This window comes from Lichenostomus cassidix, chromosome 3, assembly GCF_008360975.1.
Source record: "Lichenostomus cassidix isolate B80296 chromosome 3, HeHo_3.0, whole genome shotgun sequence".
Lineage (NCBI taxonomy): Eukaryota > Metazoa > Chordata > Aves > Passeriformes > Meliphagidae > Lichenostomus > Lichenostomus cassidix.
This window is the reverse complement of record NC_139483.1, coordinates 66,624,560-66,650,880: the sequence shown is the minus strand read 5'-3', so window position 1 is coordinate 66,650,880 and position 26,321 is coordinate 66,624,560. Positions and strand designations below refer to the sequence as shown.

The 26,321-nt window shown below is 36.5% G+C and overlaps 1 protein-coding gene across 2 annotated transcripts in view; it reads right to left on the bottom strand.

Moving 5' to 3' along the window:
- Window positions 1-26,321, bottom strand: part of REV3L (REV3 like, DNA directed polymerase zeta catalytic subunit) — a 115,152-nt gene that overhangs the window by 68,962 nt on the left and 19,869 nt on the right. For both annotated transcript variants that reach the window (XR_014850957.1, XM_085056145.1), the window contains exon 2: window positions 867-1,056. Coding sequence is in view for 1 of the 2 variants with exons in the window: in XM_085056145.1 (XP_084912271.1) it covers window positions 867-1,056 (190 nt within the window). In the remaining variant the exon portion in view is untranslated. The remainder of the gene's footprint in view (window positions 1-866; window positions 1,057-26,321) is intronic.

The window sequence follows — 26,321 nt, the reverse complement described above, 5'->3', positions numbered from 1 at the left end:
CATAGTTCTCACAAAAAGAACAAAATCAAGAAATTTGGTAGGTGACCTTCTTCATTACTATAAAAACATCAGAAAAATGTGACTGAAAATAAAAATGAGTTATTGCAGCCACTTTACTACCAGTATCTAGAAGCCACCAAAACTGCCTGGGAACAGAAATATTATCTTCCTACACTTACCAATTAGAAAGAATATATTTCAGAAGTGCATCTAAAAAGCAAATAAAACATAGTGCTGCACAACACTAAAAATCAGCATTTACATTGTTTTGAAGATGAAAAACCGAATATATGTATCTAGACTACCTGTGTTCCTCCAGGATATTTTCCTATTATTCACTATCATTTGACTTATTTTTCAGCCCTTGGTTATGCAAGTTAAATAAAAATTAACTAATAGAATCCTTAAAATGCGAACATTCAATAATAGCATATAGTTCAGCAGCAATAGAAAGCTACACCAAATAAAACAGTCATCTTGATAGATTAGTAAATGTATGTTTAAGAGCCTCCACTTCCTGGCCCGTTCTGCTGCCTGGTCTCAGGGAACCTAGAATAATCCAGAGAGGTAGAAAATGCTCCATGGAAAATATTGCTCTAACAGCAGAGACAGAAAAAGCTAAAAAGAATAGATTTTGCAAAATTATAGACACTAGGATACAATTCAGGAAAAAATTATTATGTCAAGCAGGTTTTTTGGGAAAACCTGTTAACTATATCAAAAAAAGCAAGTGAGAAGAGTTATGTAGAACCTGTAAAGCCCTGTATGAAGACATACATGAGAGGGGAATGGAAAAGGATTAGCACTATGTAGTACAACTGCAAAAAACCATTTCAAAATAACCAACCAAAACTCCTAATACTTACATTCCAGATACTAATGACACTTTGAAAACATGTTGAACAGTAGAAGATGGATTGCCTAAAGCTACATTGAGTGCTCTGTCGATGCTGAACGCCACTTGACGAAGGTAGTATTCTGGATTCTGTCCAAAACCATCGTATGGTACATAGAGGTAAGGAAAGACACCATGTAAGTGGAGACAAGTCTTCTGACCTAAAAATAAAAGGTAAACATTTATTTTTCTAATTACCACATCTTTTTCATCATCTTCTAAGTAGTTGCTACATCTGAATTTTTTCATGTTATTTTCAGGTTCTGCAGACAGGATAAATTTATGAAACCAGTGCAGGTGTGTTTCAAATGAAGGTACCAACGCAGAGCAGTTCTCGCACTTGATTCATTGACAAAACCAATTTAGAGGAGATGTGGTTACATGACATACACATGATTATACTTGTGTAACAACAGAATTCACTACTAATTATTTTCTTTGTAGTAATGACACAACATCTCTCTAAGAATAACTTTGCAAACCAAGTCAGTGCTGGATGCTTAAAGGTTTCTCAGCTGTTGTGAAATTTTTTCAGTATCAACCCCACAACCTCACAGAAATTAAAAAGAACACCAGAGCACCTATGAGGCCATTCAGTATTCCAGTTATTAAGGCATAAGTCGGGATGTGGAAATAAAAATGAGTGATTTTCAACTTTTAAAGTCTGTTAATTCCTGAGATATTTCTACTGTAGATGCAGATCTCTAGACTTCTAACAACATGCCTACTTCTCAGCTTTAGTTTCCATGAGTCTGCAATAAGAGCAGAGTGAAAGGACACACCATGAAAACCTTTGTGCTAGACAAGAGTCTGAGCTTCTCATTCAGACAAGGCAGTACACTGATATGGGCTGGGAACTCCCAAACCTACCATGTTTTTTGGGGGACTAGTCTCAATTACAGTATGTGTTCTCTCTTCTTTTCTCACCACAATACAACAAAGCATGCATGCAACGCCTTTTCAGTCCCCAAAATCATTCATGACTTTTCACTGGCCAATGAAAAACATTCACAGAAAAATACTGTGAGCACATGCTGCTGATTAACCCACCACCACAATGACAGGTAGCACATATCCCTTTGCATTTTGTTTGGACAAACTCCCTGCATGAGGACAGCAAAACAGCCTGTGCTTTCACCATCCAGGAGATGAATGTTACAAAGAAGCAGCACAACTTCCTTCACTGGTCCACAAGACCAATGAAAAGACTTCCAAAAGTCCACTCTTTCAAACGGAGGTTGTTTCTCAGCAGGTGGAGCTTGCCTGAAGTATTTACACTCAATCATATACCAGTGGCCACCCAGTGAAGACAGCCTAAGTCCATTAAAGCAGCACAGCAAGAACAAGAACTTCAGGCTGAGGACTGCCTGCAAATCTTTTACACCTGTGAAAAGCATGCCTACAAATCCCAATAACAGCATAGCATTTTTTGCCTTTTTGTTTAACTGGGGTCAGATGTATTGTTCTTCAAATTATATTTAGAAGTGAAAGAAATTGCTCAAAAAATGGTACTACAAGTCCATTCTCCAAGGTGAATTTTATTCTTCTTGCAAGTCAATGCCATCAAGTCTCCTCATCAATGCTGAAATACAATCTTATATATGCATTCATAATGTTGAAGTAATAATCTATGAATTCTGCCCATGTATTAAAAATATTTCAGGAGAATAAAATTCTTATTTATGGATCATGTCTTTCAAATAACAATACACTAAGAGAAAGGGACAACTAAAGAAACTAAAAACTACAGTTTTTTTGGGGGCTTTTTTAATGGCAAAATAAAGGACAAATAAGAGTTTTATATGGCAGGAAACTTCTTCACCTCTAATGTGGAAGACGTTCACAGGCTACTAATATATGACTGAGAGAGGATTGATTTGTGCAGTGGTAGCAAACCATTTATTTTCTGTACCAAGTCACCAACAAAACTGAGTGTATACTGATGGTTGTACTTAGATTGATTTTGGAATAAAAGATTCTCCCATCCAAATATAATTAACAGAAAATTAATAGTTGCTTAAAGTTCTACAGTTTCTCTATTCAAGTTGGGTTGGTTGGTTTTGGGAAGGGTTTGAGTTTGGGGGTTTTTTATTATTTTTGTAGCTAAGTTGGAAAGGGGGTGTTGGTGGTGGAGGTTTGTTTTTTTGGTTTTTTTTTATGTATCCCAGGATCATGTTCAGGAGGAAATTCAAACTAGTTCATAAAATAATTTGTCTGAATGCCCACTGAAGCTTAAAAAACCAAGATGACAAACCAACTCACCCCAAGCTAAATTTGTTACTGGAATACAGACTGAATTTCTGTATACACAAATATACAGGTTCATCCCCCATGAATTTTATAAATTCAGGTGTTTTCTTCCTACAGCTTGTCAGTCACAATCAGTTTTGCACTTACACTTTTATTTGCCTTACTAGCTAGGAACTCCTTTCAACAGAATGATTTTTTTCATATTTTAAAAAATACTTTAGCATTCACGGTTGCCCAAGTATTCTGAGTTAATAGTTCATTTATGTCCCCCTAGAACACAAAATTGCAAAGCACCAGAATAAACAGAACAGTGACACAGTCTAAACTTACTGTACTTCAATTCAGGTTCCTTTCAAGTTAAGCAGCTATTTAACAGCTCTTGCTGAACTGAAAATGGAATTTTATTGTTGAATAAAAAAGAGAACACATACAAAGAAAGTTTCCTTCTACTTCCTTCTGTTTCCTTCCCTTGTACTCCCCTTTATACACAAAAAACCCCGTGAAAAACACTATAGCTTTCAATTGAGCAGGGTCAAATTACCACTTAACTCCAGGGAAATCTTACAGAACACACACACACTAGGCTGCTTTTTATTTTTGATTCTGCCAAGAAAGCAAACAACTTACTGCTGTTCTAAGACTCCTATTAGGCTAGCAGCTGTCAAGTTACATGGGTTTACACGGCTACTTACTTTGATCCTTGATAGTATTGATTTATTTATTGTGATATTCGGTTATATTGCTATTTTTACTTAAAATTGACATTATTACAAGTCTGACCCTGCTACTGTTAAGTACAGTCCTTTACTTCCACCATTTAGGTGAAATCCTCAAAGTGCACCAAATATCACGGTATTGAGTTTGAAGCCCAGACTCCAGTAATAGCAACCATGGTTTGTACTAAGCCATTACAAATTCCAGTGGATTCTTTCCAATAGAGCCACAAGGAGAAAAAAGATCTACTCAACAAGGATTTCAGGCCACCAATTTACATAAATTAAAAACTTGGCTTGAGAAAAGGCTAATGAATTTTATGGTTTAAATATGTTAATCTTATGTCCCTGTTTCTTTTCGGAGATACAGAGAAACTAATCTGTATCACTAGAAGAGCACTAACTGCTACAGAGCCCATTTACAGTGACCAGATAATGTTACTTTTACATCTATTCATCAGATTCTTCACATCTGTAGAATCAATGGCAGTGGTGCTCAACAGCAGATTTGGCATAAATGACTACTCTCTCCTCAGAATTTTTGGATACAAAATTGGCTAGTGATGGGCAAGGCCACTAAAATGTCTCATTCTGTGGCCTCTGCATGGACCACTGGCTGAATATCTGCAGAACAAGCATCGCAGTATGACTCAAGGAGACTGCTAAGTAAATGTACAGACACCTACCAGTAAAGCTGAGGCTTAATCATGAGTCTTTGTAAGGCACTGAATGAAGTGATAAATGAAGGAACACAAAAATTGCTGCTTTAACACAGAAAAAAGGCAATACACAAAACCTTGAGATATTGTGAAATACTCAACTAGCAAAGTGGCTATTTCCTCTGAAAAGAAGACTCTGCCAACTAAACGTCAACATGGGTGAATAGCCCTAATAATAATGAATCAATACTTCAAAAATAATATAAATGCAAAATTTGCATACAGTATAGAAAGCAAGCCCACCTGCCAAACCCATACTTATAAAAACAAGTGGTATGAATGTTGGTGAAGTATTAAAATATGGCACTTTTCATACTTGAAACCCACAAGAGAGATTTTAAGAAAGCCTGTCTGGTACTTTTTCTGGAAGATGGTTGCCATATACACTACCATTAGGAGCACATACCAAGCATGATCCTTGAGTTACTCCATCATTTTTACTATTACAAGAAAAATCTGTAGCAACCCTAAGATTGAAACTTCAATATTATCAGAAGAGAACTGAAACCACCATGACAATGAAACACAAAGATGCTCAATAACTAATTAGCAAGATACAAGAACTGATTTCTTCTGACCACCAGAATGCTCAGCCATGCCGGATGACGAGGTACAGATAAAACTGAGATGCAATCTACACAGAAAGGCTGAAGCTGGAAGGGACCTCTGAAAATCATCTTGTTCAGCACCTTGCCCAGGCTTATGAACACCTACTTTTACAGAAGTTAGAGAACCTGAGGTCCTCAGAGAAGTGCTTTTTCATCATTTGCAAACATTGACTTTGATTTAAACTTCTAAAAACTTCTTTCCACTGAGATCAAATTGGATAAATTTCTGTAAAAAAGAAAAATGAGAAAATTATTAAGGGAACTTATTTTATTGTCCAGTTCAAGAATACAGTTTGCAAATAATTTAGACAAGCAGCACCTTAGGATTCATAGCAGCTAGCACATGAACATCTGTGTAGATATTCAAGGAGAAAACTGAAGTCCATCTGTTCTAAATGGAATTCCACACATACATGACTACCTGCTGGCTCATACTCCATCAAGGGGAGAGCTTCTTCAGACTGCCACCATTTATTTCCTCCAGAAGACTTAAAATCTCATGGTAGAACTGTCTGAACAAAGCATGTAGACGATCACAGAAGGCAATCAGATTGTTCAAGCATGATTTACCCTGAGTGAATCCATTCTGACTTCTCTAATTTCCAATAATGAATGAGAACATGTCCTACAGTGGTGATACAGCTCAACTGACTTTTCATAAATGATACTCAAGGCCGTGAAGCTCCTATCCTGTAACTCTTAACTTAGGAACTGGCTACAGAACCCTCACAAACTGAACGCAATACTGGAAACATTTTGAATAGATGTTTTCTATAATATTTAGAAAACAAAAACTAAATCTAAATCTAGATAAATATGACTTCAGAAAACAGTTAATGTCGGTCTACAGGCAGACATATTTTGCTGTAATGTTTCTGCTAGAGAATAAGCTGATCCATTAAAGAAGCTAAGCAAAGCCATGGGGAACAATGGCGTGGGAGTAAAATGGGGACTACAGCAGCATTTAAAAGCATGGCAAAACCCTTAGATTTTAGGAAATTCTGGCTGGGAATTAATAAAGAGATGCAGAAGATGGAAGACAAATGGCTTTTTATACACTTGCAATCTATTAGAACTACTTGAAGTGCAGTTTTATCAAGTGGAAGGACTAATTAAGCATGGACAAGTATTAGAAGAAGAATGCACACAAACATATCAAGCATGTCACTACAGGATGCAGTAAAGACCAGAAAATCATAAGGGATTTCTTTCCTTTAACAGCAAGAGTGAAGCAAAATAATTAGAAACCAAAAGACATAACACTACCATCTTGAAAAGAAAATAGGTATTTTTAACTGTTAAACCACTTATATTCAAAAACACTTGAAAAACAAACTGTGAATAGTGACACCTACAAAGAATTAGAAAACTTACAACCCTGTTGTAAAAACAATTCTAAAAATTAAAATTTGTAAATGGGATTATTAGAATTCCATTTCAAGTAATTTCTTCATGCAATAGAAGTTCCTGTGTCATAGACAATCTCATCCTTGCTTCAGAAACAGGCTTCAGAGAGCAAGTTGTAACAGGAATACTTAATCTATCCTGCTTGGTAGTGCAACATGGGCATCCTGTGCACAGTTTAGATGGTACTTTAAGTCTAAGCTATGTTGCTCTCTAGGGTGGGCTTGTCAAGCCTGTGATCACTGAATACCATCAGAACCAAACTACTGAAAAGGGACAGGGCTCAGTTACTTTCAAGGGCTAACACAGCCTGTGAAACTATAGCAACCACTCCTTCCCTCTGACACAAAGCAAATGAATAGCATATATGGACTGGTAAAGTAAGGTAATGATTTGAAAGACAAATCCTTTTCCGAACAAAACTCGCTGAGATCTTTCCCTCTTAAAACTCTTGCTAAGTCATTCAGAAAAGTAAGAGTTCAAGCTTTTAATCTCAAAGAGTTCTTCGGTAGTATATTATATTAACGTAGCTCCTTCAGTGATTAAATGAAACTTTCAATCTTCTCCCAGAGTCATGACAGAACTCACCATTTTCACAAGGGCTGAGAAGAAAGGGAGAACCACATACATTGCAGTCCTGGATACTAGAGAATACTGGGTGTCAGAGAAACGAGAATACCGTCTCACAGCAGCAAGATATCCTCAAAACATAATCAAGAACAGAGCACAAAGACCTTATTTCACATGTAATATTAGATATTTGTGTCAAGGTTTTCAGTTTTTCCCTAAGATGTGAGAAAACACTCATTTCAGTAACACCAGTAAATGGGACCAAAAAATTTTTTTCTTACATATGTTGGAATCGAAATGGAGGGTCTGGTTATTTATAATTCTTTAGTCTGTAACTGTTCCTTGCAACATGTAATACCTCTACTCTTGTGAAGACAAAAAAAAAGAGAAAGCTTTACCAATAGGAAAATGAGGCCTTTGACTCATTGCAATTAGATTGTTCCTCACCCCTCATGCGGGGATTCTTAGTGAGGGAGAAGGGTTGGGTTTTCTATCTGTAATTTAAAATTAGAAATCACTGTACGACTAGATGAATATTGATCTGATACCCTGAGCTATGGGGGGAAACAAAGATCAGAGAAAAGGAGACCTCTGGGCAGTATCGAGATTTGAGCAAGAAGTCCACAAACTTCCTTGAATTTGGCATCTTCCAAAGAACAAACTCATCTTCAGTTTAGGTAACACCAAACAAAATTACATTTGAAACACTGATTTTTAATGACATCTCCAACTGATATCCATACAATTAATTGGCTCACTGATAGCTTTTTACATCAAATGTAAGTTGTCCCAATCATTTGAAATATTAGGCCTAAGAAACCACCTGGTTCACCAAGTCTTGTCTTCTCCAGTCTAGCAAGTAATGCAATAGTCACACAAAACTGAAGACCATTAGATACTTTGAATTGTGAAGTATGCAAAGAAGAAATAACCTTTGGGACCCCTCAAGCTAGAATTTGCATTGGGAATTACTGCTGATGGAAAGTATCATTTGTAAGTTCCAAAAGCAAGGCTACTATCTTTGCCTTATAGAGAATTTTTAATGTGTGTTTTTTATTCTAAAATGTAAGAGAGGCACTGTTATTTTTTTTACACATAAATAATGAGCAAACCCCAAGAAAAAGCAGAGGAGTTGAAATGGGTTATTTCATACATCAACTCAGTGAAGATATTCTGATCATCTCTGTAAAACTACCTCCTCCTGACTGGAATTGATTAGGATGGATCTTTTTAGGATTCCTGCTGCGACATTAGAAAACAATCTCAGAAATGCTACTGATAAGCCTAACCATTTATAGGATGCAAAGGTACATCATCAGAAAGGAACAGCTATTACCTACTGTTATCACCAAGCAAAAATAACTGAAATATAACTCAAAAATTTTACTGTTATGCAGTCCAACGAGAATCAGGTAAGTCCAGAGGTGCAGAAGATAATTTAGAAGACATATCTCCAGAAATATGGAGACCAAAGATGGTAAGCATCTCAAAAAGCAAAGACAAGCTATGTACAAACCATTCTTCAAGTTGATGACTGTCAATTATGAGAAAAAGCCCTAGTATTTTCTTTTCTTAAGACACATAAGGTGAGGTCAGGTACTCACTTATTAAGCACCCATCTATAAAATGAACCACACACAAAATATTATTCTTGCTTCCTCTTTGACAGATTACTCATGTAAGCACCTGGACAATATCAGTAACTATTTCCAGAAGGAACGTCAAAAATCACTATGAAACCAGCTAAAATGAACTAAAACACACAAAGGAAGCAAATGCAGCTGGCCCCAGCTACAGATTCTAGCGATCATACCCAGCTCTTGGCATTCACAGGCTAGCAACACAGTCCAAGCTGCTATTCCAGTAAGAAATGCAACCACATGAAAGCAACACAGGAAGACTATGTTAGACCACATTGACCAAAGCATAGCTGAATAGAAAAGAGTATATTTACTAGTCCCAGATAAACTGATGAGGTGAACTTCACCACATCCTGTAAAAGATGAAAAAACAAGTCAGTAGTAAAAAGGAGGAGCAGTCACACAGCCTTTGGTTTCCATTTCCCTCAGTGATCATTCATTAAAGATGGACACTGCCACAGAAGTTCTGTTAGCTGTCTTACTGGTCTTTCTTGGTGCAAGTAACACAATCCACATGCAAATGGAAAATGGTGCACAGATAGATGTTCAAAGAAAAGGTTTTGGTGTTTGGTAACTGAACTTGAACTTTCACCTCTCTCTGAGGCTCATCTGCCTATTCAAATACTGTGATGTGTGTGCATTGCTCCAGCCACAATTCAGCTCTTTTTCCTGTGACAGAAACATTTTTGTTCAACAGGTACTTTCCTGTCAGCTACAGAGCTAGTTAGAGAAAAAGCATAATAAATTAATGCCAATAAATTATTGCCTGGCCTTGCAGTAAGGTTAACAGTGTTTTCATCAGTATTATCTTTCATAGACACTTTTCAGAAATGTTGACAATAAATTTCTGAACACCACCAAGGTTGTGTAATCCCCCCAAAATTACACACTGTAGAGTACACACACTCTCATGAGTTAGATTAGTTTATGTTAACATGTAAATGACATCACATTGTTTGTTTTCTCTCCGTCTATTCTTCAAACAGCACTAAACAATTCTATAAATATTTATTGAAATTTTTATTTGTTTTAGTATTTGTATTAAGATCTCTCACTTGCAGGTAGCTGTCATTTCAGTCCATTCCTTGAGCTGATGAATGCTAGAAGATGTGCTCCACAAATACAAGCACTGCTCTTAGGCTACCCATAAGAAAATTTGCAACACTCAGTACTCCTTATCACACATACTCTATTATTTCATTAAAGAAGTTCTTAACATCTTTTGTATGTCCTAGGCTCATAATTTTTCGAAAAGTAGCAATTTACTAGGAAGTACTTCCTCACTACAGACACCTTCCAAATTTCTGCTTTTGAAATGACTACATGGTGTATGACAGTAATAGTAGGGGACAGAATCTCATGACCGAGGAAATCAACTGTGTTCTTAATATCTTACTAACTCTGTGTTCCAGGTTTATGTGGCAAGCAGCTGGCAGAGGAGAGACTGCTGTGGGAAAAGGCCAGAGGCTGCCCTGTGCGGGACACAAAGCCAGATCAAACAGATAGACTGCAGAGCACAGCTGAGGCCCTTGGCCAAGCTGGGGACATTTCGGGGAAAATATAGGAAAGGGAACACCAAAGTCAGAGAAAAAGTGAAGGACAAAAATCTCCATGGAACAGCAGATATCCCCTGGAGAATGCCACAGTGGAGCACAAGGATATTCCTGAAGGAACTGAAGCCTGTGGAGAGCCCACATCAGAGCAGAGGGATGATGTAATGAGGAAGAAGGCAGAGAGACACTATTATGTACTGGCTGCAACCCCCTCACCATTCTCCATGTGACCTTGCAAGGCAGGGGTAGAGTATTGTGAGAAATAGAGCTGAGCCTGGGGAATAGGGAGGAGAGGTGTGCTGTTTTCAGCTTGTTTCTCACTACCTAAATCAGTTTTAATTGGCAATAAATTAGCTATTTTACCCCAAAGAGAGTTTGTTTTGCAGGCAATGGTAATTGGTAAACAATTTCCCTGTTGTTATCTCAACCTATTGTTTTTAGTGGTTTTGTTTTTCCTATTTTACCCCCCCTGCATTACCAGACTGAGGGCGGTCAGTTGCACAAGCAAGCAGCTGGGTGGGAATTTTGCTGTTGGCCAAGTCTGGCCAAGCACATACCACTTAACAGAAATCATCCTCTGGATGTCAACTTCTAAAACATACTATGTCAGGCAGGAAAGGTAACAAAGTAAAGCAAGTCTTAGTTTTAGTAGACTTCTACCTGTTAGGATCTCTAACTCCACCAGAAACCTTGACAGTGTGTTATAGCTGCAAGGTTCTCCTTTAAGCCTTTACTCAGAAGTTTCAGCCTACCTGACTTAATTTAATAAAAACAATATACAGCCTCAGTCACCGAAGAAACAAACCCTTTTATGTAGCATTAATATATTTAACCACAAGCTTTCATAAAATAAATTAGTCCTATTACCATAGCTTACATTAAATGATGTAATGTTATGAACATTGTCTGCTTGTTGTATTAATACATAATTAAACAATGTGGGAGACAGTACTATCCTTTACAACAAACATATTTAAAAACATATTAGTGAAAGATATGCCTGTTCACGAGTCTTCCAAAAAGGGTTGTGCACAAAGGTGCAGAACATTCAAGACATTTCCATGTGGGGGAGAAAGAGAAGCTACAGCAAGCAGACAGAATGATAAAATGCTCTGATCCACCGAAGCTTTTAAAACTGAGATTGCACATACCTCAAATCCTTATTCAAAGTTTTTTCCTAAAGATTCTTATGACAGGATCTTTCAAGCTGCTACACAAGGGAAACAATTTTCATCAGATAACAGCAGCATTTGGTTTGCCAAGAGCTCATCCCCAGCCAAACTAAATTCTGTAACGCAGTTAAGAGAGGGAGCAGCTCCGTACATGACTTAGGGAAACCGTATTCTTGAAAACTGGTGGTCTGAATCCTGATTCATCTAACAGAATTGTAAATCCTAAGCAATTATATAATTTGTATCACCCACAAACATCTTACCACCCCCTTTTCTTTCATATTATTTTTGACCATCACTCCAATTTAGCAGTTGTTCAGTAATTACACTTATCATCAATAGTTCCTGAGGATTAACTCCAGAGGTAACTGTTCAAGTGCAAAAACAACAGTTTCAAACAGGGGAAACAACAGTACCATAAAAAAAAAATCAGATTACAGCATTTTCAGTATTTTTAAAATTGTTTTCCTTCACACTAAAGAGAATGGTATATGGAATATACCATGGCACATACACTATAGTAATGTTTTATTGTATTTTGCCTGTCAATATATTAGATAGCCTCCTTGCTTTTCAAAAGACGTGGGAGGGTAAGAGTCTTATATAAGAAAATAAGTCCTTGAAACCAAAAGTAAATGAAATTAGCTCTTTTTAGACTTTATCTATGTTATTTCAAAAGAATCTATATTTTAGCTTTTTGACTTCTACTGCATATATAATCCTCAGGCGTCTGCCACACCCTCAGCTGTGGGTACTAACAAGCAGGGTCTTTACTGACTCATTTCCAGGTGAACAAAGACCTTAGCATCCACTAAAGCATGACTGAAGTCTATAGATGCTAAATGCAGTCACAGCATCTGCCATTCTTTAAATGTGATCTTTTTATGCCTTCTTTTATATTTTACAAAATATGTAAATGAATGCTCTTTCAGTAATACAGCTGGTGTTACTATTTTATTCTACACATTTTACAATACCATTAAGTATCTTACTTCCCATTTTAGGGTATTTTTCTGACATACTACTTTCCTTCCTCATCCTGATTTAGGCATCCATCCCTCTCTTTTCATCTTCTGTGAACTCTACAGTCTTTTGGCAGCACTTGAAGGGTTTCATGGCTATTTGCCTGCTCTAGCTTTTGTTTCTGCAAAGAATGCCCAGACTTTGTAGCATTCTTATCTTAGGCTTATTACCATCATTAATTGGTAACATACACATTGTTCTACTTCTTCACATGATGAGAACTATGAAATCTTTTTCTGTTTCAGTGCTACAGCAAAAAAATTTAAACATCTGAGCACTTTACAGAAAGCATGTATCTAAAGACTGCTTGCCTTGTACAGATCATTTCATGTGGCTGTCTTGTATTTACTCAAAAACCTTCAGAGTGGCTGTAATGACTGCGTAGACCGGATGCTTCACTTGCCAAGGCAATATATTTATAGCAATGTCTGCATTCTTTAAGAAATGTTTTGAAGTGCTAATCAGAAGTATCTGTCGCAGATGTAGTGTCATCCAGTCCAAATATTCTTATTTTACAAGGTCATCTCAGAGGCTATTATATTTTAAATTGCTAAATTCTGTGCACAGCACAACTAACCAGTTGCACTGAAATCAAACCTCTCTGCACTGAAATCAAAAGGTCTCCCTCAAAAAACAGCCATTAATCTAGTTTCACATTTTAAGCTCATGTCACAAATGCACTGAAGGACTACTTAATACCAATCTCTCCATTGCTCTATTCTGATCTGAATTTTATCCCTTTCCCCAAATCTATGATAGCAGTGATAGACACTGCCTATGTATCACAGAATCAAAGAATTGATTAGGTTGGAAAAGACCTCCTAGATCAAGTCCAACCTAAGACCAAACACCACCACGTCAGCTAGACCATGGCACCGAGTGCCACATCCAGTCTTTCCTTAAACACCTCCTGGGTCAGTGACTCCATCACTGCTCTGGGCAGCCCATTCCAGTATCTAATCACCCTTTCTGTGAAGAAATTTCCTCCTAATGGCCAACCTGAACCTCCCCTGGTGCAGTTTAAGACTATGTCCTTTGTGACTAAGTGATATTCCAAACACTACAAGTTTTTCAATAAAAATAAAAATAATATTTGAGCAATAAGTGGATTTTTTCTATGGTTTTGTCCAATAGCATTAATAAAATGTGGATCAATAGCAAAATACCTGCATTAAAATACAAAGATTTCCCCTCCCTAGGTTCTCAGTAGCCCTACTGCTGTTATCCAGTAAGCACAGAAGAAAAGACCAAATAAAACCACCTAAAAACCAACACAGCAACATAACTCAATGAAAAAAAAAAAATACACTGTGCCTGAAGAGAGAGATTAAAAAAACCACAGAGTGGGAGGTGTTGGTTTGGAGGCAGAACAGGGCCAACCTACTGACAGAAATCTTAGTAAGTGCCAGAACGAAGTGCTACTAGTTAAGCCCTTGGCTCCTCAAATATATTATTAAAGTGTACTTGTACAACGTATAGCAACTCTCTCACAAAACCTTAGTTTCACATGATACAGAGGAAAGACCTGGAATCTGCAAGTCAGAACATGCTGAATGATTTACTTGCATAATGCATAGCTCATTTGTCATAGTAGCTAGAAATTTATGCCAATGAAGCAGACACCAATGCATACAGAAAGATTCATCATCGAGGCAGATGAATATCACTGTAGTAAACAGACAGCATTCCTACCTTTCCCTCTGAATTTTTACTGTGATGCTGAGTAAGTCATAAGTTAAAAAGGCAGAGGGAGCCTTTATTACATTGACAGTTGAAATGGCTTAGAAAATGGCAAAGTAGTTCTATGCTGAATTAAATCATTAAGCACTATGTTATAGAAACTTAAACCTTAATAATTTCTGTTGAAACCTCACAAAAGTTTAAAAAAATAAAATCTAGTATTTTCCCTTTGTAATCTCAGTTATTCATGTACAAGTTACTACCATTACCACAGCTCTGACTTGCAGATAACTTTACAAAAATTATAAATACATCAGTATTACATAAAAAAACCCTGTCAAAGTGAATGTTTTATTTGGATTAAGTTATTGACTATGGATGATAACAAAGATTATGCCTACTCACTGAATGATTGGTCAAAGAGTCACTAAACACCTTGTTCTAACTGCTAGGGAAAATGAGAAAATATAGAATTTTATCAATGTTATTGAAAATCATCGTAATGCTTTCACACAAAGGAAACAACTTCTGGCATATTTCCATTCTTTTTAGTGGCTGCAACCCTAGTGTTCTTTAAACAAAGAATTTACATGCAACACTAATAAAGAGGGACTCCAGAACTCCTAGAGCAGATGAGAAAAAATGAGATGGGAGGAGAACTAGTTAAAATTTGGCGGCTCTGAAGGTTAAAGATATCCTTGTTCATTGCAAGGTGGTTAGACTCAAATACCTTTAATGGTCCCTTCCAAACCAAACCATTCTGTGGTTCTCTGAAGGTGAAAAAACAATTTGAATTGACCAGTAGATGCCACCTTGCTGATCTAGATCAACATCTAAGGTCATTTGTTCCTTGTCTTAGGACACAGAAGGGCCAAACATCTGTATCAAAATTTCTGTTGGTATTTCCAAGGCTCTATAAGGCCGAATTTCCCAGTTGTTGCTTAGGTGTAGCTTGCATTTCAGGTTAAGCCTCCAATGATTTACAGCTCTTAGATAAACAATATACAGAAGCAAGCCAATTCTGAACAATGAAAAAGTTTGAGATACGTAAAAAGTAAATGTGTTGAAGATGAAAGCATCAATTTACTGAAGTTCAAGGTTGCTGCTAAGTCACAAAATTCCTATAGAAAACTGTAATATATTACCAAAACATACAGAAGGAGGAAATCATGAATGGTACCATGGCACATAGGCTTTGCTATTATAAGAATAACATCAGCTCTTACATATCAATTCTGAGAACAACTGTCTACCAAACAAAAATTGACCAACATTTGGCCTCACCACAAGTGACATCTATCACACTATTTAATCTTCTCAATCAAGATCAGCCCAGGCCAAAAAGAGCAAACCTGGTTAACAAACCATCATTGGTTCAGCTACTGCTGTATGCTGTCCTTTGTGGTGAATATATACTTTCTCATTCAATTACAGCTCTGTAAGAGCAACAACTGCACGAGTCACTTTGTGGCTGGAATGAATAATGTACTAGATTCCTTATGAACTTTAATCTAAAACCAGTTTTATGACAGTACTGCATGTTCAGCATCTGCACACATCAATTTCAGCAAGCATATCAAAAGGTGAAATATGAGTGGAGGTGGTTGCAAGTAGTAGAGCTGAAGTGCTAAAGATTTACTTCTCATACAAGCACATGAGAAACTACATTATAAAGGTACATGGATTCATTTGAGTTAAAGTACTTGCTTACTGGTCTTTTTCCCCCCTAAATTTAAATGTCAAATTTATTTAAATATTACCCATGGGTTAGTGTTGAAATACAAGCATGTTTTAAGTTACTACATTTTAAAGAAAACTTTTAAAATATATATATATTACAGCATCATTTGAACCTAGCATATATAACTGTCAATTTAGATCTTTGAGTTTTCACATTACAGTGAACTGAATGGAAAACATTTCAATGTTTAGATACTACCTTCTTTCCCCCACCCATTTTTAACCTTAACAATACTTATGAAGAAGTGAAATAACATACAATTTTACAAACCTGGAATATTAGACTTGCTAAACATGCTCCTCAGATTTTTATTTTTGTCCTTTTATTTCTCTAAGAAAGGTAAGGGAAAGGAAAAAAAGTAAAATACAGCATAAGGAAACAAACAAAAAAACAATACCAAAATCTCCTTTGTGCTCTAAGCATTTCAATACAAAAATATCTTCCAGGTGTTTATACAGAGAGAAATTACATTGGGAGATCAATCTTTAGAAAAAGCAATTTGGCTGTACAGTAAAGGCAAAATCAGATGAAAGCTATGTCATCTGGTCTTGCCTGGCTCTCCATTTCTCTTTTGAGACTGAACAAGACTCTGGAAATCTGCACTAGGAACCAAGCTGGAACACTGATCTGGCTAAAAATTCATTCTGCAAAACAATTAGTCTTTCAACACATATTAGTTCCCCAAGTTCACCATAACTGCACAACTTACAGTGCCAGCACACAAAGACACAAAACCACACAGGGCAGCTGTGCACAGTTCTTGCTTCATACAGTATCAATGTCAGCTAAGAGACAGCATAACCAGCATTCTAAACTATAACCTAATTGTTAGCTACTTTAAAAGCAAAGGGAAAAAATCCTGTACTGCCACATTCTTACAAGTGGGAAGGAATGGTTGGTACACCCATGTATCTTCTATGTTGTGCCGCTTTCACAGAGAGATAAAAAGAAGTTATTTTCTGCAAATACAAGAAAATACCAGTTAACTAACTTCTCTAATGTATTTAAACAAACAACACCTCTAAATGTTTCTTGCTTCTAAAGCAAGCTGGACAGACAGTATTTTGCAGTATTTCTGGCAAACTAGACTGAGAAGGCAAGTAACTTCCAAAGATTAATAAAACAGAAAAAAATTTATTCTACATTTTCAAGATACAAATCATATTATTCCTATCACTTACAAACCACATAACATGACTTGAGTTACATGTGGAAAAAAGGAACTAATTAATCCAGAGTGTAAAGCAAATTAAGAATCTCTAAAATTAGAGCAATTATATCAATGCTACTATAACGGTATTAGAGTTAGGGCAGTGGCTATTGAATGGTGAAAGTCACATTTCTGCCCATTTTCACATTAAAAAAAAGGGGGGGGTGGTGTTGTTCACAATCAAGAAATGTATCAGTAAATCTTTATATACTTTGCAGTTATTTGCTGGACAACACAAATGGACAGAATGAAAGACCAATGTAAAATCACATGTTCACACTGTAAGGCTATGGGATCTCAATACACCACAAATGAACAAAATCAGTACAGTTTGAGGTGCACTGTTTTAAGACAGATTTACTGAATAGCACTGGTCAAAATACAGCTGTGATTCCCAAACTGATTAAAACAATTAAAGAGAATGAAAACATGACAGCATCATACAGCAACAAATTGTGTTTCCACCACAATGCCTGTTTTGGTAGTATCACTTATAAAGAAAGACCTATGTAATGAAAACAAATATGCATGGAAGTTCACAAAGAAATCATAGCAGAAGAAATTGGCTCATCACAGGAGATTCAAACTAATGTGCACAGTCACTGTGTCAGAATTATGATTTATCAAATTACTTTTAAAAAGGACAAAAGCAATTTGACTGGAATACACCCAAATATAAGATTCAAGACACACCCACCCCTATCTGTAGTTAGGCATGCAAAAGAATGCAAATTTACCTAAACATTCAGAAAGAAGTAAGACTATTGTTAAGAAAACTTTTAAGAAGTACTGATGATAGAAATCAACACTGTGGTCTGCCATGTGACCAGGTTTACATATTTACTCTGGAGAAGTTTGAGGTTAACCAACTAATAATTAACATCTGCACTCAACTGGAAGATATATAGCTCCAGGGATGTGTATTACAAAACAGGCTATTTTCTAAAGTACCTTTATTCTAGCTTAAAAAAATGCTTTAAAGTCCAATTTGTAGCTCATTGCTTGTAAAAAAATTGTGCACACAAGCCCCCTGTGTACACTATAAACACGTATAAAATAACTTTCCTTTTTCTAATGGAAACACATATAATAAGGGACTGTCTAACTTCAAATGGAACTAATACAGTCAAAATGGTTTTTAAAACTTTCCTAGTCCCAAATAAATTATTTCAGCAAAAATAGAATCACTGTAGAAATAAGCAGACACAAGACAACACACAGATAAAATTATTAGTTTATGTAGTTATCACACCGTGTTTAAACAACATGATGTGTTCTGTTACCTGCCTGCAGCTTAGGGCCCATGAATCCTGTCTATATGTGTGAGGCACTTTATTTGCAGTTCCCTATCTTGACTCATTTCACTATGTGCACTTGAATCCAAAACTTCTATCACTTTATACTATACTTTGTGCTACCATTGATTCCATAAAGATGCTTCTGTACTGCTGTTCCTGAAGGGAGGGAGGAAAAAAGAAAAGCAATTTATTTCCATGTGTCTAAGTGTCAGAAGAACAGACCTATTAAGAATCAGATGGATATTTGTTTCTTGGCCCAGAGACCTACCTTTTCTTTTAAGCATGAGATTCATCCAGTCTAAGCATCATACTGCTTCAGAGGACTAGCAGCAGATTAGACCCCTTCAACAGGTAATTAATTCTATTTTAAGACAGCAGTTTTATGGACAACACCTCTTCAGTGTTTTTCAGGGGCACAAACAGCTACTTTCAGAAACAGTGAGAAAGCAGAAGAGCGATTCCCTGCCATGTAAATTTAGAACTCTGTTTTACAGGGACACGTTACATGCATTCAAATTTGAAAGAGTTGGGGAAAATTTTAAGCTGTCACCACCAGATGCATTTTCTAACAAACTTCCAATATTTCCTACCATGTTCTAAAAGCTTTCTTACTTTTTACCTCTGTATTAGAGTTACCAGATAATATTAAATTAAGGTTTCTTCCTATTAGCCATCCAAGATGAAACTTTATCACAATACGTAACACAAAACAGAAAAGCACAAATAACCCATAGAAGCACAGAGAATCACACCTTTGTTATTTTGTGAAATTTTAAATTAAATTATACATTTCACTGCCTTTCTTAAGCAGAGGAATGGTCAATGGATATCATCTCCTCCAAGTCTTGTTAGCAGCATGTTCTGCTTAAAGAATCAAAGCCATAGTGATGTTAAATCAGAAACACCAAATGCAACTTAGATTGCCAAGCAAACAATAGTGATTCTATGCTATTAAGCTTTACAAGAAATACAATGCAGAGTGCTTGACAGTTTGTCACTAAAGAATATAACGCCCTCTCAACTAAGCCCATAGCTGCGCTGGCCAGAAAGTAGTGATGTTCTGAAAAATACTTTTTTCCTTTCTTAGTTCTCCTCTTAAAAACTGGGTTTCAACCAGGACAATATTCACTCAAGCTGGAGTGGATCCTCTGTGATGGACATAAATGAATAATACTGAATGTGGTAAAGGACTTCAACAAACTAAGCCCGTTGTCTAGAAGAGACTCAGTCCTTCTGTGACTGGTGAGGGTACTGAACTAAATGTGATGATGTCAGCTGTTCCTTGTACAACAATTATTTCTCCATTCCACTTGAAAATTCTCTAGTGACTCATTCTGACTTGTATTTCATCGGCATGGGTTGTGCAAAGTACGACTGGGTAAGAAATCTCTGAGGGCATGGGATGAGCTTCTTTCAGTGGATGGGTCTGACTATTTGGAAACCTTTGTTTCCAAAACAATCCTGACCCACATTTTGAAATGAGCTCTCACACTCTCAGAAAGAGACAAGAGCAATGGCAGTGCTAGGAAGGTCTCCCAATGCCATAAATCAAATCCATACCAATGAAAACACTTGTACTGCCATAAATGAATCAATCTGTCTAGAAATAAAGATAACTGTTTCAAAGAATGCAGTGATCATTAGTACACTTTATGTTGAATTGCTTAACACTAACAGCACAAAAAATACAATTGCTTTAGAAAAGAACAGGAGAGGCGTTCTGTTTCTGTTTCACACAGTACAGAAGCCAACCACATCTGGCCTGATGCCGCGCTCTCCTGAAGCTGCTTTTTACTGTGTTACTTTTTATACGCTAAAAAGAGGTTTGAATAACTAGACTGGGCTTGCAAAACTACACTCGTGTTTACTAACACACTTGCCCAAACTTTCAGTAGAGCTAGCCACATCAAGCACTACCTGAAAAGGTGTCTCATGTGTCATTTACGTCCTTCTGGAGAAGAGTTTCCTCACACAAAGGAAACAAGGAAATAGCATATGCCAAAATGCAAAAAGCATCAGAAATGTTTAACAATAATGGACAAATAGTAAAGCCCAGTGATCCTATGAACCCAAGCACTCTGCCTTTGCAACTGGCCAAAATGTTACTGTACACGGCTTATTTTGTTTGAAAGGGAGAAAGAATCAAGAAGCTAAGAAATTCTAGACACATCACATTTATTTTATAAGTTATGCATCCACTACAGGATCTCTCTTAGAACCAGAAAGAGCAGGCAGCAAGTAGAAGCCACTTGCCCACTATGCCCTGAGCTGCAACATGTAAGAGCACTCAGTATTGGCCTCTTCTCTTAGGTCACAAGCAGTCAGAAGAATCCAATCTTGCACATGCTAAATTATTACTCAGATATATTTCTAAGGACAAGCACATCTCAAAAACTGGTTCATCAACCTAAAATTTACTCAAATTATGCATTTAACAGCTGCTTTTGGAAGACAACAAAGGTGTCTGCTCTATGACACTAATCTCCCTCTCCCACAGTAAGAAAAAGGCAGAGAGAGACCCTGATTACCCATGGACACGTTTCATGGAAAAGTTACATTTAGTTTTAAATTCTGATTCCATTGTGCGGTGACACCAGCTGAAGACACTATAACGGATTGCTCAAATGCTTTGAAAGCACAGGCAAGATGTTTTGCCTGTCATCCCTGGAAGCATGAGCACATGCACAAGTTACAGCAGGTTGAACCAGCACATAAATTTACAGCGTATCAGCTGCTCCTGCTATGACAGTTTGCATAGCTGTTACTACAGGGTAACACCATTAAAGTGGTGCTGCAAAGCTAGGAGCTCGTGAGAGAACTTCACAAGATAGAGCAAGCACAATCCTATCCACAGATTTTATCTGAACTGCCAGTATTTACATACTGCTGCAATCTGCACAGGCCAGAAAGCTCTGAAGTAACACAAGGAGCCTAATGGGAAGCTGGAACTTCACTCAGATCTTTCTACTTTGCACACCTGTAGTTAGTATTCCACATTGCTGAGACTGAACTACAAGCAGTACTTCCCAACCAGAAGCAACTGTGCACTGATACAGCCCTGAATCATACTGATGAAGTGGACTGATATTTAATGTACTTTTTTTTTTTTTTTTAATTATGGGGGAAGACTTCTTCAGTTTGTCTGTATTCCAGGACATTACAGACCTGATTGTCCAGTGGCTCACATGACAAAAGCAGCAATTCTAGGAAGATCTATATCTAGCTTTAGGAGATGGCTACCACTTTCTTTTAACAGGCAGCTCAAAAGTCTTTAAATTCCTCTCTACAAATCTTCATTGCTTATGTATTTGTTTGAATTTGACTAGTCTAATTTTCAGGTATTTGGCTTTTTTTGTGGTTTTCATACTAAACTAGAAACTTCTCATCACTTCTTCACAAGATCCTGAATTTTAATAGAAGTGTATCTTAATATCCTCTAGAGGAGGAAAAAAAAAGAGTTTGAGCTCTCTTTTAAGCCCCCTATATTTCTCCTACATAATTTAAAATACATTGGCACAGAGTCACACTGCTTAGCACATCTGTTTCACAAATGCTACCTTCAACCTCTTCGGCCTTCTGTTGTAACCAAAAATGACATTAGCCCTTTCAGCATCATACCAATATTCATTCAGCCGCTTGTCTGCAATTACCTGAAATTCTTTTCACAGTCCCTGTTTTCTATACCATGGACCTTGCTTACATTCTCTGTTCTCACATACAACACTGCATTTTGTCTGAACACCCAAATTCTACCATGTGATTTACATAACTATGTATAACTGCTACTATGTAACTTCATGCAATTCCTTGTCTTCTTGAATTTTATGAGCATTACATATTACTTATACAAACTTATCACATGGTCAAATTGTGCTAAAATAGCTTATTATCAATAAGTATTATAATAAGCAGCTTGTAATTTGAAATATTTATGCTCCATAAAATGATGAAAATAATTAAAGTTATTAAACTTTTCTAAAGACCAACTCTTACTCTGCAAGCACATATAATTCAAAACAAATGAAAGCATATGGTATCAGGTGATACACTCATCAGAAAATCTCTACCTTGAATTTTACACTGCAGTGAGTATTAAAATAAAAAATTCTCAAGCAGCTCTCCTGGGTCCTCTACTCTCAATAAATTACTTTAATTAGTTTTACTACAGTTAGGATGAATATTGTTGTTCAACAGGCCAGAAAGAACCAGTACGCTTGTACTTCATGGCATACAGCTAAGAAACAATAATTAAACAAGCAGTACAAGAATAAAAACATAAAATGCATCAATAAGAATACCAAAAATGTGTAAAAGCATGCAAGAGTATTTTTATCATAGAGCTCAAAACCAGTCCAACTGAAAACAAGATACACTGTATATTAAAAACATACTAACATTTCTAAGTACATACATTTTATCTATATAGACAGTAGTTAGAGCATGTGGGTGTGTTTGTTCAAATAAGGAACACTCTGGTTGAAATGTCTGCATTCTAAAATTTTACTTGTGGGACTAAAAAAGATCTGTCAAACTCAGATTTATTTACTTTTTTTTCTTTTTTTTTTTTCCCCTTTTCACTTGTGTTGCAGTATTCCTAGTTAAAAATCCTTTGGTACTCATTTCGACCACCACAGCTGACAATTTAAATCTTCTGAAGGTATACTCTGCATGCTAAGTGAGCTGCTAAATGTCAACAATCAAATGCAACCTAATCTGAACTATGCAAATTTTACTAAGTGTTGGCTGTTTGCCTTTGTTCCATGATTGAAGATTTAATCACTTATTCACTTAATATAGGTCTCTCTTGAAACTCGGTTCTTAGAAGTCTGCAATGCTTCATCATAAGCAACTAGAGTGCATCTGTTAGCTGCGCTGAGATTCCCCCCTATTTCACATGGATGAAATCATCTCCTTTATCCAAATAGTTACCTATTACCCTTTCATTTTTAAGGAATCATAAATTATATGCCACCATGTGGCGGCTGGCCTCTGCCTGGATGCCAGCTGCCCACCTAAGCCACTCCGTCACTCCCATCCTCAACTGGACAGGGGAGAGAATTTAATGAAAGACCCATGAATTACAGAGAGGGAGAGATCACTCAATAATTACTACCACAGGCAAAACAGACACGACTTGGTGAAATTAACTGAATTTATTATCAATCAAATCAGAGTAGGATAATGCAAAATGAAAACTTCCCCCTCCATCCCTGCCTTCTTTGTGGGCTTAACTTCACTCACAATTTTCTCTACTTTCTCTGTCCCAGCAGCACAGAAGGACAGGGAATGGGGGCTGCTGAGTTGTTTCACATGGTCTCACTCCCCTCTTTTCAGGCTGCCATTTTCTTCTGGGCAATAGCATTTTGTTTCATTTTTTTTCTTATTAAAAACATGGTCCCAGATGCATTATTACCATTGTTGATGGGCTTGACAATGGTACACCCAGGTCCATCTTGTAGCTGGCTGGCCTTGGCTCTGTTGACATATAGGAAGCTTCTGGCAGCTTCTCACAAAACTCACCCCTGTAGCCAAAACCTTGCCATGCAAACCCAATACACAGTGCTATTCATTAACTGTATTTCTGAAAAGACCAATTAATGTAAACTAAAATACAATCAGCCCAGTTCTGACCCTTAAATCACTGAAATAAATGGTGGGCAGACTCTCACAAAAATGGCTACCAGAAAACCCTCAGCAACTAAATACCACAGAACTACTCAAACTTTTTGATAGCATTTTATTAGAAGGCAACACTCATAAAACCAAACCATTTCCATTGAAGTAACTTTCAAACAAACCCTTTCCTTTTTAAGTAAATATTTTTTTTTTACTTTCAAACTTAATCCTTAAATTTATACTAAGGTTTATGTTTGCTGCAAGGCATTAACATAATTTCACTAAAATGCTTTTAAATGTTAAGGAAAGCATGTCCAAAAGGAAGATATTACCAAAGAACAAACCATGGAAATGGAAAAGTAAGTGACCTAGAATTACAGGGTGTTTCTAAATACATTGTATGACAGAGACCATCTCTCTCAAGTAGGTGCAGAACAAGTATCTTAAGTTTAGTCAAATTGATAAATATAGAGATGATATTTTTTCAGAACTGAGAAAGAGCTCCATTAACAAATGCCACATAGAAATGACTTAAGTATTCTTTCTTTTAATTGAAGACAATATAATGAGATAAAATATTTCAACAAAGCAAAAAGAATAAAACCTGAAATATAAACCAGTTGGATAAACCCATTTTTAATGCAGGTATAATAAATTGAATTCTACTGTCACATAACAGATTGGCAGAACAGTTGAGGTTGGAAGGCACCTCCGGACACAATCTAGTCCAACCTTCCTGCTCAAAGCAGAGTTATCTAGAGCACATGTTCTATGACTATGTCTAATACTTTAGTTAAGGGGTTTTTTCCTCCATTTGACTCCAGTTTCTACATGAATGTATTTTAAATGTTTAATCCATCCAATCATAATCACAGTTAGCCTTAAGCCCAACAAAAAAATGGGACAAAAGAAAAAGCAGTGGGGTCGCTTCTCTTCAAGTAAATAAATATAATTAATTATCACGTGTATGAAGTATCCTGACTTGACATTAATTATATTGGCAAGTCTAAAGTTTACAAAACTTGTTTCAGAAAAGAGATTCTAAATCTGGAAGTTTGCCGCCGTTCAGTTTACTATCCATGTACGTATGCTCTTTTACTCATTTTATTAACTATCAGTTTATCTGGGCTCTACATTTTCCAGAATGCAAGTAATATGCACATAAATATGGTACTACTTTCTAAAGCTCAATGAACAGTCAAACAGTAATATACTCTGACATGCTGGACCACCACTATTGGCACTCAGATTGGCATAGTTTTAAGAATGGGTTAGTGCATACCTCAGAGCTATTGTTTCAAGCTATCTGACAGCTCAAGCACACATTTTATTACATTGACTCAGTTTTGGTGTTTAATGTTTCCTTGGAACTACAACTAAAGAACTGGTTCTCATTCGGAAACAAAGTTAAGATGACAAATCACAAAACAAGGTTGCCCAAGATGCTTTCTTTTATGTCCCCTGGAATTGCTGCCATTATTCTAAGAATTCTGACTTTGCAAAAAATTCTGCTTAGATTGAAGATGGCAAAGAATAGCATGTATTATACAAAACTGTATAAAGTTCCACTAACAGAACTGTATTGATTCAGGTTTTGAAAATTTATGTCTACTAATTACCATGTTTAGAAAAAAGTATCAATTACCTATACAAGTTTAATATAAAAATTTCAAATCTTACTGCATTAAGCCATTGAGTTGAATGGATCATCAAAAGCAACATGAATGCTTAAAGAACACAAGGAACTTCCATTTCAATGCACTGAGAAAATCATCACCATTGTCCAGTTGCATCAAAGTAAATCCTCAATTTTGATCTATAATCTGTTTAAAAGCTGCATATTTTAGTAATAGGATGGAAGGCATCTACATTTAAGACACCCAGAGGACTTAATTAAGCTCCTCAGTAGAACCTGGTAATTGGAATAGCAACATCCAAACCAAATACAGACATCTCACCGCATTAATGAAAGGTCCATATAGACTAAGGGTTTTCACACAATAGCAGGGTTAGTAGAGATAGGAAAGAAACAAAATAACAAAAAGCATGCTGCAGAGTTTTAGGACTAAATGTTAGCTAAAAGAGGGAGCAATGTGGAGGGGACCAAACTCTCAGGACACTGTACACTTAGTAAGTAAACAGGATAAAGTCTCCTTACCATACTAACAGGTAAAACTTGCAAATAACACTACAGATTAGCTATGAAAAGAAATTTTATGTGTTTTTAAT